This window comes from Ascaphus truei, chromosome 13 (assembly GCF_040206685.1).
Source record: "Ascaphus truei isolate aAscTru1 chromosome 13, aAscTru1.hap1, whole genome shotgun sequence".
Lineage (NCBI taxonomy): Eukaryota > Metazoa > Chordata > Amphibia > Anura > Ascaphidae > Ascaphus > Ascaphus truei.
In genome coordinates, this window is record NC_134495.1 from 36,161,599 (window position 1) to 36,176,419 (window position 14,821).

Here is a 14,821-nt window from a genome sequence, read left to right on the forward strand (position 1 = left end):
ACCCTGATGCCTTCTCGCTGCCCTGTTATACCTCTCCCTATACACCCCAACACCCTGCTGCCTCCTCACTGCCCTGTTATACCCCTCCCTATACACCCCAACACCCTGCTGCCTCCTCACTGCCCTGTTATACCCCTCCCTATACACCCCAACACCCTGATGCCTTCTCGCTGCCCTGTTATACTCCTCCCTATACACCCCAACACCCTGCTGTCCCCTCACTGCCCTGTTATACTCCTCCCTATACACCCCAACACCCTGCTGCCCCCTCACTGCCCTGTTATACCCCTCCCTATACACCCCAACACCCTGCTGCCTCCTCACTGCCCTGTTATACTCCTCCCTATACACCCCAACACCCTGATGCCTTCTCGCTGCCCTGTTATACCCCTCTCTATACACCCCAACACCCTGCTGCCTCCTCACTGCCCTATTATACCCCTCTCTATACACCCCAACACCCTGATGCCTTCTCGCTGCCCTGTTATACTCCTCCCTATACACCCCAACACCCAGCTGCCCCCTCACTGCCCTGTTATACCCCTCCCTATACACCCCAACACCCTGCTGCCACCTCACTGCCCTGTTATACCCCTCCCTATACACCCCAACACCCTGCTGCCCCCTCACTGCCCTGTTATACCTCTCCCTATACACCCCAACACCCTGCTGCCACCTCACTGCCCTGTTATACCCCTCCCTATACACCCCAACACCCTGATGCCTCCTCACTGCCCTGTTATACCCCTCCCTATACACCCCAACACCCTGCTGCCTCCTCACTGCCCTGTTATACTCCTCCCTATACACCCCAACACCCTGCTGCCCCCTCACTGCCCTGTTATACCCTCCCTATACACCCCAACACCCTGATGCCTCCTCACTGCCCTGTTATACTCCTCCCTATACACCCCAACACCCTGCTGCCTCCTCACTGCCCTGTTATACTCCTCCCTATACACCCCAACACCCTGCTGCCTCCTCACTGCCCTGTTATACCCCTCCCTATACACCCCAACACCCTGATGCCTCCTCACTGCCCTGTTATACTCCTCCCTATACACCCCAACACCCTGCTGCCTCCTCACTGCCCTGTTATACCTCTCCCTATACACCCCAACACCCTGCTACCTTCCTCACTGCCCTGTTATACCTCTCCCTATACACCCCAACACCCTGCTGCCCCCTCACTGCCCTGTTATTCCCCTCCCTATACACCCCAACACCCTGCTGCCTCCTCACTGCCCTGTTATACCCCTCCCTATACACCCCAACATCCTGCTGCCTCCTCACTGCCCTGTTATACCCCTCCCTATACACCCCAACACCCTGCTGCCCCCTCACTGCCCTGTTATACTCCTCCCTATACACCCCAACACCCAGCTGCCACCTCACTGCCCTGTTATACTCCTCCCTATACACCCCAACACCCTGCTGCCTCCTCACTGCCCTGTTATACCCCTCCCTATACACCCCAACACCCTGATGCCTCCTCACTGCCCTGTTATACCCCTCCCTATACACCCCAACACCCTGCTGCCCCCTCACTGCTATGTTATAACCCCTCCCTATACACCCCAACACCCTGCTGCCTCCTCACTGCCCTGTTATACCCCTCCCTATACACCCCAACATCCTGCTGCCCCCTCACTGCCCTGTTATACTCCTCCCTATACACCCCAACACCCTGCTGCCCCCTCACTGCCCTGTTATACTCCTCCCTATACACCCCAACACCCTGCTGCCCTCCTCACTGCCCTGTTATACCCCTCCCTATACACCCCAACACCCTGCTGCCTCCTCACTGCCCTGTTATACTCCTCCCTATACACCCCAACATCCTGCTGCCCCCTCACTGCCCTGTTATACCCCTCCCTATACACCCCAACATCCTGCTGCCCCCTCACTGCCCTGTTATACCCCTCCCTATACACCCCAACATCCTGCTGCCTCCTCACTGTCCTGTTATACTCCTCCCTATACACCCCAACATCCTGCTGCCTCCTCACTGCCCTGTTATACCCCTCCCTATACACCCCAACACCCTGCTGCTCCTTCATTATCCTGTTATACCCCTCCCTATACACCCCAACACCCTGCTGCCACCTCACTGCCCTGTTATACCCCTCCCTATACACCCCAACACCCTGCTGCTCCTTCATTATCCTGTTATACCCCTCCCTATACACCCCAACACCCTGCTGCCCTCTCACTGCCCTGTTATACTCCTCCCTATACACCCCAACACCCTGCTGCCTCCTCACTGCCCTGTTATACCTCTCCCTATACACCCCAACACCCTGCTGCCTCCTCACTGCCCTGTTATACCTCTCCCTATACACCCCAACACCCTGATGCCTTCTCGCTGCCCTGTTATACCTCTCCCTATACACCCCAACACCCTGATGCCTTCTCGCTGCCCTGTTATACCCCTCCCTATACACCCCAACACCCTGCTGCCTCCTCACTGCCCTGTTATACCCCTCCCTATACACCCCAACACCCTGCTGCCTCCTCACTGCCCTGTTATACCCCTCCCTATACACCCCAACACCCTGCTGCCTCCTCACTGTCCTGTTATACTCCTCCCTATACACCCCAACACCCTGCTGCCTCCTCACTGCCCTGTTATACTCCTCCCTATACACCCCAACACCCTGCTGCCCCCTCACTGCCCTGTTATACCTCTCCCTATACACCCCAACACCCTGATGCCTTCTCACTGCCCTGTTATACTCCTCCCTATACACCCCAACATCCTGCTGCCTCCTCACTGCCCTGTTATACCTCTCCCTATACACCCCAACACCCTGATGCCTTCTCGCTGCCCTGTTATACCCCTCCCTATACACCCCAACACCCTGCTGCCTCCTCACTGCCCTGTTATACTCCTCCCTATACACCCCAACACCCTGCTGCCACCTCACTGCCCTGTTATACCCCTCCCTATACACCCCACACCCTGCTGCCTCCTCACTGCCCTGTTATACTCCTCCCTATACACCCCAACATCCTGCTGCCTCCTCACTGCCCTGTTATACCCCTCCCTATACACCCCAACACCCTGCTGCCTCCTCACTGCCCTGTTATACCCCTCCCTATACACCCCAACACCCTGATGCTCCCTGACTGCCCTGTTATACTCCTCCCTATACACCCCAACACCCTGCTGCCTCCTCACTGCCCTGTTATACCCCTCCCTATACACCCCAACACCCTGATGCCTTCTCGCTGCCCTTTTATACCCCTCCCTATACACACCAACACCCTGCTGCCTCCTCACTGCCGTTATACTCAATCTAATGTTGTATTGGCTGCGGCCCAGGGAGATGACGTGACATGCCCCGAGGTCACAAAGAGCGGTCACTGCCATCCACATTGGGATCACCCACTTCAAAGGCTCTGACATTATCCCTGAGCTGCTGCTTTGGGGTATAACCTCTGCTCCTCCAAGACCCGCGTCACGCAGAATGAACACGTCTCTGACGCGCGTCCACGTTTTGTCTACGGGAGAGAGATTTGTGGTCCATGTCCCCTCCCACTGTGTGACCTCCCCCATTTCCCCCCTCCTCAATCTGAGCCTCTCCTCTTCAGAGGCCCGATCCCACCCCAGAGGTGGCTGCACTATAACACGCCCGCCTCAACCGTGTAATAATGTGTAACCCGGGCTGCGGACTTTGGATTGCTCTATGTCCAGCACCAGAGATGTGGTACAGGGCATGGGCATATCGCGTGTGTGCGTGCGTGCGTGCGTGCGTGCGTGTGTGTGTGTGTGCGGCTCTGTGTGTGCGTGCGTGGGTGTGTGTGTGGGTGTGTGTGTGTGTGTGTGTGTGTGTGTGTGTGTGTGTGTGCGTGTACACGAAAAAGGCAACAAGAAACCTCCACTGTATTGCATAAAGCCAATAAAAAGATCACTTGTGAGCACATTGAAATGTCTAAGGCTGCGTCACCGCTCACGCGGCGCTCGTGCGCGGGCACACACGCTCACACACGATTGGTGCTTAGGTAAACAAAAAAACTATATTTACCCGCGCGCTCAACTACCCGCAATTCCCATCCCCCCCCCTCCCCCTCCCCCTCCCCCACGCGTGCGTACAATCAGGTCACCCGGCACTCATGCTTGGAGCGCTCTCCAAGTATGAGCGCCACCGGGGACAGCTTTAGCAGGTCTGCAACCCCGCCTTTCACCATTATCCCCAGCATACAGTGCTTCCACTGCAGCAAGGGATTCTGGGAAATGACATGCAAATGAGCACACAGTGCCACCTTTTGTCTGAAAAAACATTAATGGTTTTATATATATATATATATATTGATCATATTAGCCTGCATTAACCCATGCCCAGCTCTGTGAGTTGCTCCTCTCGTGTCTCTAGGAGAGGAGGGGTTAATGTTTTTGGAAGTGAGGTGTCACAGTCAATATCAGTGACAAGTAGCTCTGTCTATCTCATGGCGCTCTTTGCCACACTCAACATGGCCCCGGGGAAGATGCATCACGTGTCTGACATTTGCTGCAGCTGATTGGTTGAGCTGAGCGTGACGTCAGAAGAAGGCTGCGCGTTGCCCTGCAGGAAGATGGCGGCGCCCATGCTGGGTAAGGAAAAAGAGATGAGTGTAACTGTGTGTATGTATATCACACACACACCGCTCTATATGCTTAATACCCGCGTATACCGCGGTCCTACCTCCTCATCTCTCTGTGTGTGTGTGTTTGTTATACACAGCTCTGTGTGCTCAATATCGGCGTATACCGCGGTCCTACCTCCTCATCTCTGTGTGTGTGTGTCTGTTATACACAGCTCTGTGTGCTCAATATCGGCGTATACCGCTGTCCTACCTCCTCATCTGTGTGTATGTCTATTATACACAGCTCTGTCTGCTTAATATCCGCGTATACCGCTGTCCTCATCTGTGTGTGTCTGGATACCAGAGACTTATCATCTGTCACAAGAAGGGAGAACACACACCACACATTGTGAGAGAAACACACACCCTGAGAGAAAGAAACACACACACAGACACAAACACACACACACACACACTGAGAGAAACAAACACACAGTGAGAGAAACACACACGAGACAGTGACTGGGAGACGGTATTGGAGGGCAGTCTCATTCATTAAAGTGCAGTCTCGCTTATTGACAGTCTCACTCATTAAAGTGCAGTCTCGCTTATTGACAGTCTCATTCATTGAAGGGCAAAGTCACTCATTGAATTGCAGTTTCACTCACTAGAGGGCAGTCTCACTCATTGGAAGGCAGAGTCACTCATTAACATTATTACTAATTGGAAGGCAGTCTCACTGATTTGGAGGGCAGTCTCTCTTATTAACAGTCTCACTCATTGGAAGACAGTCTCGCTTATTGACATTCTCATTAAATAAAAGGCAGTCTCACTCATTAAAAGGCAGTCTTACTTATTGACAGTCTCACTTTATTGGAGGGCAGTCTCACTTTACTGGAGGGCAGTCTCACTTTACTGGAGGGCAGTCTAACTTTACTGGAGGGCAGTCTCACTTTACTAGAGGGCAGTCTCACTTTACTAGAGGGCAGTCTCACTTTACTGGAGGGCAGTCTCACGCATTTGCAGCACAAATCCATTCACCACCAGACTTTGCTGAATATTTCATGGGCAAGGTGGATGCTATCCGCAGATAAATCCCCTCTGTCCCTTTCACACCTCTCCTCCCCAATCTTCCTCCTCCTACCTGTGACTCCTTTCTCCAGTTACAAAGGAGGAAGCATCTGAACTTCTCAGCCTCCACCATATTTCCTTCCATCTCATAAAACCTCTTACTTGTATGTATGTATGTATGTCTTTATTGATATAGCGCCATTAATGTACATTGCGCTTCACAGCAGTAATACACGTGACAATCATAAATAACAAATAATACAAATCTTAATATATAAAATCGAAAGGTTAGTGCTATCTGCGGTGAATCTGATTGGTCCTCAGCCTCCCTCTCCGGCGCTCACTTCCCTCCCTCCCCGGCGCTCACTTCCCTCCCTCCCCGGCGGGGGAACAGGCAGTGGGCAGGCAGCCTCGCTGAGTGGCTAAGATGGTGGCGCCCGGAAGGACCCCCTTCCTCCTGCAGCTGCCTCGCGGCACCGAGTGCCTAAGATGGCGGCGCCCGGAAGGACTCACCTTCCTCCCCGGCGCCTACTTCCCTCCCTCCCCGGCGCTCACTTCCCTCCCTCCCCGGCGAGGGGGACAGGCAGTGGGCAGGCAGCCTCCGGAAGGACCCCCGCTCCCCGGCGCTCAACCACTTCCCCCCGACCGGCCAGAGTATGCTCTGTACGGCTCACCCCCACACGCCGCTACCCGGTCAACATCCCCGAGGAGCAGGAGGAGGGCGGCAGGGAGTTGCGGCCGCGCAATAGCTCCTTTGTGCCACTGGTAGTTGCCGGAGGCCACGAGGGGGGAGAGAACCACTGGCAGGTCAGCCTTTGACGCCCCCCCCCCCTGCCTTTGACGCCCCCCCCCCTGCCTTTGACGCCCCCCCCCCTGCCTTTGACGCCCCCCCCCCTGCCTTTGACGCCCCCCCCCCTGCCTTTGACGCCCCCCCCCTGCCTTTGACGCCCCCCCCTGCCTTTGACGCCCCCCCCTGCCTTTGACGCCCCCCCCCCTGCCTTTGACGCCCCCCCCCCTGCCTTTGACGCCCCCCCTGCCTTTGACGCCCCCCCCTGCCTTTGACGCCCCCCCTGCCTTTGACGCCCCCCCCTGCCTTTGACGCCCCCCCCCTGCCTTTGACGCCCCCCCCCTGCCTTTGACGCCCCCCCCTGCCTTTGACGCCCCCCCTGCCTTTGACGCCCCCCCCCTGCCTTTGACGCCCCCCCTGCCTTTGACGCCCCCCCCTGCCTTTGACGCCCCCCCCTGCCTTTGACGCCCCCTCCTGCCTTTGACGCCCCCCCTGCCTTTGACGCCCCCCCCTGCCTTTGACGCCCCCCCCCCCCTGCCTTTGACGCCCCCCCCCCCTGCCTTTGACGCCCCCCCCCCCCCTGCCTTTGACGCCCCCCCCCCCTGCCTTTGACGCCCCCCCCCCCTGCCTTTGACGCCCCCCCCCTGCCTTTGACGCCCCCCCCCCTGCCTTTGACGCCCCCCCCCCTGCCTTTGACGCCCCCCCCCCCCCTGCCTTTGACGCCCCCCCTGCCTTTGACGCCCCCCCCTGCCTTTGACGCCCCCCCCTGCCTTTGACGCCCCCCCTGCCTTTGACGCCCCCCCCCTGCCTTTGACGCCCCCCCGCCTTTGACCTTTGACGCCCCCCCTGCCTTTGACCTTTTAGGCCCCCCCCCCTGCCTTTGACCTTTGACGCCCCCCCCTGCCTTTGACGCCTCCCCCTGCCTTTGACGCCCCCCCCTGCCTTTGACGCCCCCCCCCTGCCTTTGACGCCGCCCCCCCTGCCTTTGACGCCCCCCCTGCCTTTGACGCCCCCCCCTGCCTTTGACGCCCCCCCTGCCTTTGACGCCCCCCCTGCCTTTGACGCCCCCCTTGCCTTTGACGCCCCCCCCGCCTTTGACGCCCCCCCCCTGCCTTTGATGCCCCCCCTTGCCTTTGACGCCCCCCCCCTGCCTTTCACCCCTGCTCCCCCCCTGCCTTTCATACCTGCCCCCCCCTGCCTTTCACTGCCCCCTCCCTGCCTTTCACCGCAAATCACCCCCCCTCCCCTCCCTGTCTCCGGGCAACGCCGGGTATATCAGCTAGTAACACATAAAGGGGAGAAGTGCTTCAGACATAAAAGTAACATTTATAAAAAGGAGTCCCTGCTCCGAAGAGCTTGCAATCTAATGGTAAATAGGAAGAATGTGTGAGGTGTATAGTATCAGCCACGGAGCTACTCATCTGCTTCGTTAAGGAGGTGGGTCTTAAAGGTGGATAGAGAGGGAGCTAGTCGGATATTGGGGGGAGGGGGGGGATGGGCATTGAAGTGGTGTGGGGCAGTCAGTGACAAAGGTTTAAGGTTCTATCCTTGGTCCCTATCCTACTCCATACCTTTTAACTCCTCTTTTTCCTTCTCTTCTTCTGTGCACTCTTGACCCTGCCTCCCCTTCTAACTATCGCTCTGGCCTCTAAACGTCTGGAACGCCTTGTTTCTTTACGCATGCTTCACCTGCGCAAATCCCATATCCTACTTGACCCTCTTCTACATGGCTTACTCAACGGGAACTACACTCAGCAAAGTAATGAATGACCTCCATATTGCCAAATCTTAAGGAAACGACCCCATTCTCATTCTTCTTGCCCGCTCCTCAGTTTTCCATTCTGCTGACCACCCTCTTCTCCTACACATCCTTCACTCTCTTGGCATCTGTGGCACGGCCTTCTCCTGGTTCTCCTCCTACCTCTCTCACTGTTCCTTCAGTATCTCTTAAGCTGCTCCACCTCTACGGAACTCTCTTGCACTCAATATTTGTCCGGCTCTTTCAATTTCTCTGCCTCTTAACCCATCACCTCTTCAAAAGAAGGATCTCACTCAATTATTTACCACTACACCACTGACTTCAGATCCACTTGGCCTCCCTGACTGCCCTGTTAATAATGATTTTTTTACTTGTACTGTGTTTAAGTCTCCCCAGATACCGCTTCGATTGGAAGCTCTTCGCAGAAGGGTCTTGGACTTGATTTCCACTGGCTGGTAACATTGTCACGATACATAGATGACATTTTTCGAGCCGTCTCTCTCTCTCTGCTCCTCAGTGAGACCGCTGCAGGTGTGTGCGGGACACTGGAGCGGAGCAGTGCCGGCCGGTGGTTGGCGGTGCCTGTGGACTAGCGCAGCGTTGTCTGCCGGGAAGGCGTGGAGACTGAGGTGTGTCCGTGTATCATATATTCATGCTGCAGCAGGGGCAAGAGATTAGGATTATGGGATACCTTTATATGTACACCCTGTAAAATGGGTTAGTCTGCACCTCTTCCATCGCCTCTCTTCATTGCACCCCCCCCCTGCATCTCCCTGCACCCCCCAACCTCTCATCTCTTCCTCAGACATGGGTTTGCTCCCAGTGGCTCTGAATATGGCCCCCTGACCGACCTGCCAGACTGGAGCTTTGCAGGTAATGCCGGTGTGGGTGCTGGAGAGGGTCTGGTGGTGTGTGGGGTGTAACATTCAGCTGTGAGGGGTGTATGGGGTCACCCTGTGACTTACATAAACACATCACTCTGATTCCCTTACAGACGGCCGCCCGGGTGTGCCCTGGAAAGGACAGATCAGGAGGAAGGAAGAATGCGAAGCGATGGCTGTAAGTGTATCGGCGAGGCTGGCACTGCCCGCGCAGTGTGTGTGTGTGTGTGAGGCTGGACACTGCCCACGCTGTGTGTGTGTGTGTGAGGCTGGCACTGCCCGCGCAGTGTGTGTGTGAGGCTGGCACTGCCGCGCAGTGTGTTTGTGAGGCTGGCACTGCCTGCGCTGTGTGTGTGAGGCTGGACACTACCCGCGCTGTGTGTGAGGCTGGACACTGCCCGCGCTGTGTGTGTGTGTGTGAGGCTGGACACTGCCCGCGCTGTGTGTGTTTGTGAGAGCCTGGACACTGCCCGCGCTGTGTGTGTGTGTGTGAGGCTGGACACTGCCCGCGCTGTGTGTGTGTGAGGCTGGACACTGCCCGCGCTGTGTGTGTGAGAGCCTGGACACTGCCCGCGCTGTGTGTGTGTGAGGCTGGACACTGCCCGCGCTGTGTGAGTGTGTGTGTGTGTGTGAGGCTGGACACTGCCCGCGCTGTGTGTGTGTGTGAGGCTGGACACTGCCCGCGCTGTGTGTGTGTGAGGCTGGACACTGCCCGCGCTGTGTGTGTGTGTGTGTGAGGCTGGACACTGCCCGCGCTGTGTGTGTGTGTGTGAGGCTGGACACTGCCTGCGCTGTGTGTGTGTGTGTGTGAGGCTGGACACTGCCCGCGCTGTGTGTGTGTGTGAGGCTGGACACTGCCCGCGCTGTGTGTGTGTGTGAGGCTGGACACTGCCTGCGCTGTGTGTGTGTGAGGCTGGACACTGCCCGCGCTGTGTGTGTGTGTGTGTGAGTGTGTGTGTGTGAGGCTGGACACTGCCCGCGCTGTGTGTGTGTGTGTGAGTGTGTGTGTGTGTGAGGCTGGACACTGCCCGCGCTGTGTGAGTGTGTGTGTGTGAGGCTTGACACGGCCCGCGCTGTGTGTGTGTGTGTGAGTGTGTGTGTGTGAGGCTGGACACTGCCCGCGCTGTGTGTGTGTGTGTGTGAGGCTGGACACTGCCCGCGCTGTGTGAGTGTGTGTGTGTGAGGCTGGACACTGCCCGCGCTGTGTGTGTGTGTGTGTGTGTGAGTGTGTGTGTGTGAGGCTGGACACTGCCCGCGCTGTGTGTGTGTGTGTGTGAGGCTGGACACTGCCCGCGCTGTGTGTGTGTGTGAGGCTGGACACTGCCCGCGCTGTGTGTGTGTGTGTGAGGCTGGACACTGCCTGCGCTGTGTGTGTGTGTGAGGCTTGACACTGCCCGCGCTGTGTGTGTGTGTGTGTGTGTGTGTGAGGCTGGACACTGCCCGCGCTGTGTGTGTGTGTGAGGCTGGACACTGCCCGCGCTGTGTGTGTGTGTGTGTGAGGCTGGACACTGCCCGCGCTGTGTGTGTGTGCGTGTGTGAGGCTGGACACTGCCCGCGCTGTGTGTGTGTGTGTGTGTGTGTGAGGCTGGACACTGCCCGCGCTGTGTGTGTGTGTGTGAGGCTGGACACTGCCTGCGCTGTGTGTGTGTGTGTGTGTGAGGCTGGACACTGCCCGCGCTGTGTGTGTGTGTGTGTGTGTGTGTGTGTGTGTGTGTGTGTGAGGCTGGACACTGCCTGCGCTGTGTGTGTGTGTGTGTGTGTGTGTGTGTGTGTGTGTGTGTGTGTGTGTGAGGCTGGACACTGCCTGCGCTGTGTGTGTGTGTGTGTGTGTGTGTGTGTGTGTGTGTGTGTGAGGCTGGACACTGCCTGCGCTGTGTGTGTGTGTGTGTGTGTGTGTGTGTGTGAGGCTGGACACTGCCCGCGCTGTGTGTGTGTGTGTGTGTGTGAGGCTGGACACTGCCCGCGCTGTGTGTGTGTGTGTGTGTGTGAGGCTGGACACTGCCCGCGCTGTGTGTGTGTGTGTGTGTGTGTGAGGCTGGACACTGCCCGCGCTGTGTGTGTGTGTGTGTGTGTGTGTGAGGCTGGACACTGCCTGCGCTGTGTGTGTGTGTGTGAGGCTGGACACTGCCCGCGCTGTGTGTGTGTGTGAGGCTGGACACTGCCCGCGCTGTGTGTGTGTGTGTGAGGCTGGACACTGCCCGCGCTGTGTGTGTGTGTGTGAGGCTGGACACTGCCCGCACTGTGTGTGTGTGTGTGAGGCTGGACACTGCCCGCGCTGTGTGTGTGTGTGTGAGGCTGGACACTGCCCGCACTGTGTGTGTGTGTGTGAGGCTGGACACTGCCCGCGCTGTGTGTGTGTGTGTGTGTGTGTGTGTGTGTGTGTGTGTGTGTGTGTGTGTGTGTGTGTGTGTGTGTGTGTGGCTGGACACTGCCCGCGCTGTGTGTGTGTGTGTGTGTGTGTGTGAGGCTGGACACTGCCCGCGCTGTGTGTGTGTGTGTGAGGCTGGACACTGCCCGCGCTGTGTGTGTGTGTGTGTGTGTGTGGCTGGACACTGCCCGCGCTGTGTCTGTGTGTGTGTGAGGCTGGACACTGCCCGCGCTGTGTGTGTGTGTGTGAGGCTGGACACTGCCCGCGCTGTGTGTGTGTGTGTGTGAGGCTGGACACTGCCCGCGCTGTGTGTGTGTGTGAGGCTGGACACTGCCCGCGCTGTGTGTGTGTGTGAGGCTGGACACTGCCTGCGCTGTGTGTGTGTGAGGCTGGACACTGCCCGCGCTGTGTGTGTGTGTGTGAGTGTGTGTGTGTGAGGCTGGACACTGCCCGCGCTGTGTGTGTGTGTGTGTGTGAGTGTGTGTGTGTGAGGCTGGACACTGCCCGCGCTGTGTGAGTGTGTGTGTGTGTGAGTGTGTGTGTGTGAGGCTTGACACGGCCCGCGCTGTGTGTGTGTGTGTGAGTGTGTGTGTGTGTGAGGCTGGACACTGCCCGCGCTGTGTGTGTGTGTGTGTGTGTGTGTGAGTGTGTGTGTGTGTGTGTGTGTGTGAGGCTGGACACTGCCCGCGCTGTGTGAGTGTGTGTGAGGCTTGACACTGCCCGCGCTGTGTGTGTGTGTGTGAGTGTGTGTGTGTGAGGCTGGACACTGCCCGCGCTGTGTGTGTGTGTGTGAGTGTGTGTGTGTGAGTGTGTGTGTGTGAGGCTGGACACTGCCCGCGCTGTGTGTGTGTGTGTGAGTGTGTGTGTGTGAGGCTGGACACTGCCCGCGCTGTGTGTGTGTGAGTGTGTGTGTGTGAGGCTGGACACTGCCCGCGCTGTGTGTGTGTGTGTGTGAGGCTGGACACTGCCCGCGCTGTGTGTGTGTGAGTGTGTGAGTGTGTGTGTGTGAGGCTGGACACTGCCCGCGCTGTGTGTGTGTGTGTGTGAGGCTGGACACTGCCCGCGCTGTGTGTGTGTGTGTGTGAGGCTGGACACTGCCCGCGCTGTGTGTGTGTGTGAGGCTGGACACTGCCCGCGCTGTGTGTGTGTGTGTGAGGCTGGACACTGCCCGCGCTGTGTGTGTGTGTGTGTGTGAGGCTGGACACTGCCTGCGCTGTGTGTGTGTGTGAGGCTTGACACTGCCCGCGCTGTGTGTGTGTGTGTGTGTGTGTGTGTGTGTGTGTGTGTGAGGCTGGACACTGCCCGCGCTGTGTGTGTGTGTGAGGCTGGACACTGCCCGCGCTGTGTGTGTGTGTGTGTGTGAGGCTGGACACTGCCCGCGCTGTGTGTGTGTGTGTGAGGCTGGACACTGCCTGCGCTGTGTGTGTGTGTGTGTGTGTGTGAGGCTGGACACTGCCCGCGCTGTGTGTGTGTGTGTGTGTGTGTGTGAGGCTGGACACTGCCTGTGCTGTGTGTGTGTGTGTGTGTGTGTGAGAGGCTGGACACTGCCTGCGCTGTGTGTGTGTGTGTGTGTGTGAGGCTGGACACTGCCTGCGCTGTGTGTGTGTGTGTGTGTGTGTGTGTGTGTGTGTGTGTGTGTGTGTGTGTGTGTGTGAGGCTGGACACTGCCCGCGCTGTGTGTGTGTGTGTGTGTGTGTGTGTGTGTGTGTGTGTGTGTGTGTGTGAGGCTGGACACTGCCCGCGCTGTGTGTGTGTGTGTGTGTGAGGCTGGACACTGCCCGCGCTGTGTGTGTGTGTGTGTGTGTGAGGCTGGACACTGCCCGCGCTGTGTGTGTGTGTGTGTGTGTGTGTGTGTGTGAGGCTGGACACTGCCTGCGCTGTGTGTGTGTGTGTGTGTGAGGCTGGACACTGCCCGCGCTGTGTGTGTGTGTGAGGCTGGACACTGCCCGCGCTGTGTGTGTGTGTGTGAGGCTGGACACTGCCCGCGCTGTGTGTGTGTGTGTGAGGCTGGACACTGCCCGCACTGTGTGTGTGTGTGTGAGGCTGGACACTGCCCGCGCTGTGTGTGTGTGTGTGAGGCTGGACACTGCCCGCACTGTGTGTGTGTGAGGCTGGACACTGCCCGCGCTGTGTGTGTGTGTGTGTGTGTGTGTGTGTGTGTGTGTGTGAGGCTGGACACTGCCCGCGCTGTGTGTGTGTGTGTGTGTGAGGCTGGACACTGCCCGCGCTGTGTGTGTGTGTGTGTGTGTGAGGCTGGACACTGCCCGCGCTGTGTGTGTGTGTGTGTGTGTGTGTGTGTGTGAGGCTGGACACTGCCCGCGCTGTGTCTGTGTGTGTGTGAGGCTGGACACTGCCCGCGCTGTGTGTGAGGCTGGACACTGCCCGCGCTGTGTGTGTGTGTGTGTGAGGCTGGACACTGCCCGCGCTGTGTGTGTGTGTGAGGCTGGACACTGCCCGCGCTGTGTGTGTGTGTGTGTGAGGCTGGACACTGCCTGCGCTGTGTGTGTGTAAGGCTGGACACTGCCCGCGCTGTGTGAGTGTGTGTGTGTGAGGCTTGACACGGCCCGCGCTGTGTGTGTGTGTGTGAGTGTGTGTGTGTGAGGCTGGACACTGCCCGCGCTGTGTGTGTGTGTGTGTGTGTGTGTGAGTGTGAGTGTGTGTGAGTGTGTGTGAGTGTGTGTGTGTGTGTGTGTGTGTGTGAGTGTGTGAGTGTGTGAGTGTGTGAGTGTGTGAGTGTGTGAGTGTGTGAGTGTGTGAGTGTGTGAGTGTGTGAGTGTGTGAGTGTGTGAGTGTGTGAGTGTGTGAGTGTGTGTGTGAGGCTGGACACTGCCCGCGCTGTGTCTGTGTGTGTGTGAGGCTGGACACTGCCCGCGCTGTGTGTGTGTGAGGCTGGACACTGCCCGCGCTGTGTGTGTGTGTGTGTGTGAGGCTGGACACTGCCTGCGCTGTGTGTGTGTGTGTGAGGCTGGACACTGCCCGCGCTGTGTGTGTGTGTGAGGCTGGACACTGCCTGCGCTGTGTGTGTGTGAGGCTGGACACTGCCCGCGCTGTGTGTGTGTGTGTGTGAGTGTGTGTGTGTGAGGCTGGACACTGCCCGCGCTGTGTGTGTGTGTGTGAGTGTGTGTGTGTGAGGCTGGACACTGCCCGCGCTGTGTGAGTGTGTGTGTGTGTGAGGCTTGACACGGCCCGCGCTGTGTGTGTGTGTGTGAGTGTGTGTGTGTGAGGCTGGACACTGCCCGCGCTGTGTGTGTGTGAGTGTGTGTGAGTGTGTGTGAGTGTGTGTGTGTGTGAGTGTGAGTGTGTGAGTGTGTGTGTGTGTGTGAGGCTGGACACTGCCCGCGCTGTGTGAGTGTGTGTGAGGCTTGACACTGCCCGCGCTGTGTGTGTGT

The 14,821-nt window shown here is 58.1% G+C and overlaps 1 protein-coding gene across 1 annotated transcript in view; it reads left to right on the forward strand.

The window, feature by feature from the left end:
• The first annotated feature begins 4,529 nt into the window (after window positions 1-4,529).
• Window positions 4,530-14,821, forward strand: part of MRPL52 (mitochondrial ribosomal protein L52) — a 19,038-nt gene continuing 8,746 nt past the window's right edge. Inside the window, exons 1-4 of the mRNA XM_075567999.1 lie at window positions 4,530-4,594; window positions 8,701-8,812; window positions 8,989-9,056; window positions 9,178-9,254. Coding sequence (XP_075424114.1) covers window positions 4,576-4,594; window positions 8,701-8,812; window positions 8,989-9,056; window positions 9,178-9,254 — 276 coding nt within the window. The 5' untranslated portion in view covers window positions 4,530-4,575. The remainder of the gene's footprint in view (window positions 4,595-8,700; window positions 8,813-8,988; window positions 9,057-9,177; window positions 9,255-14,821) is intronic.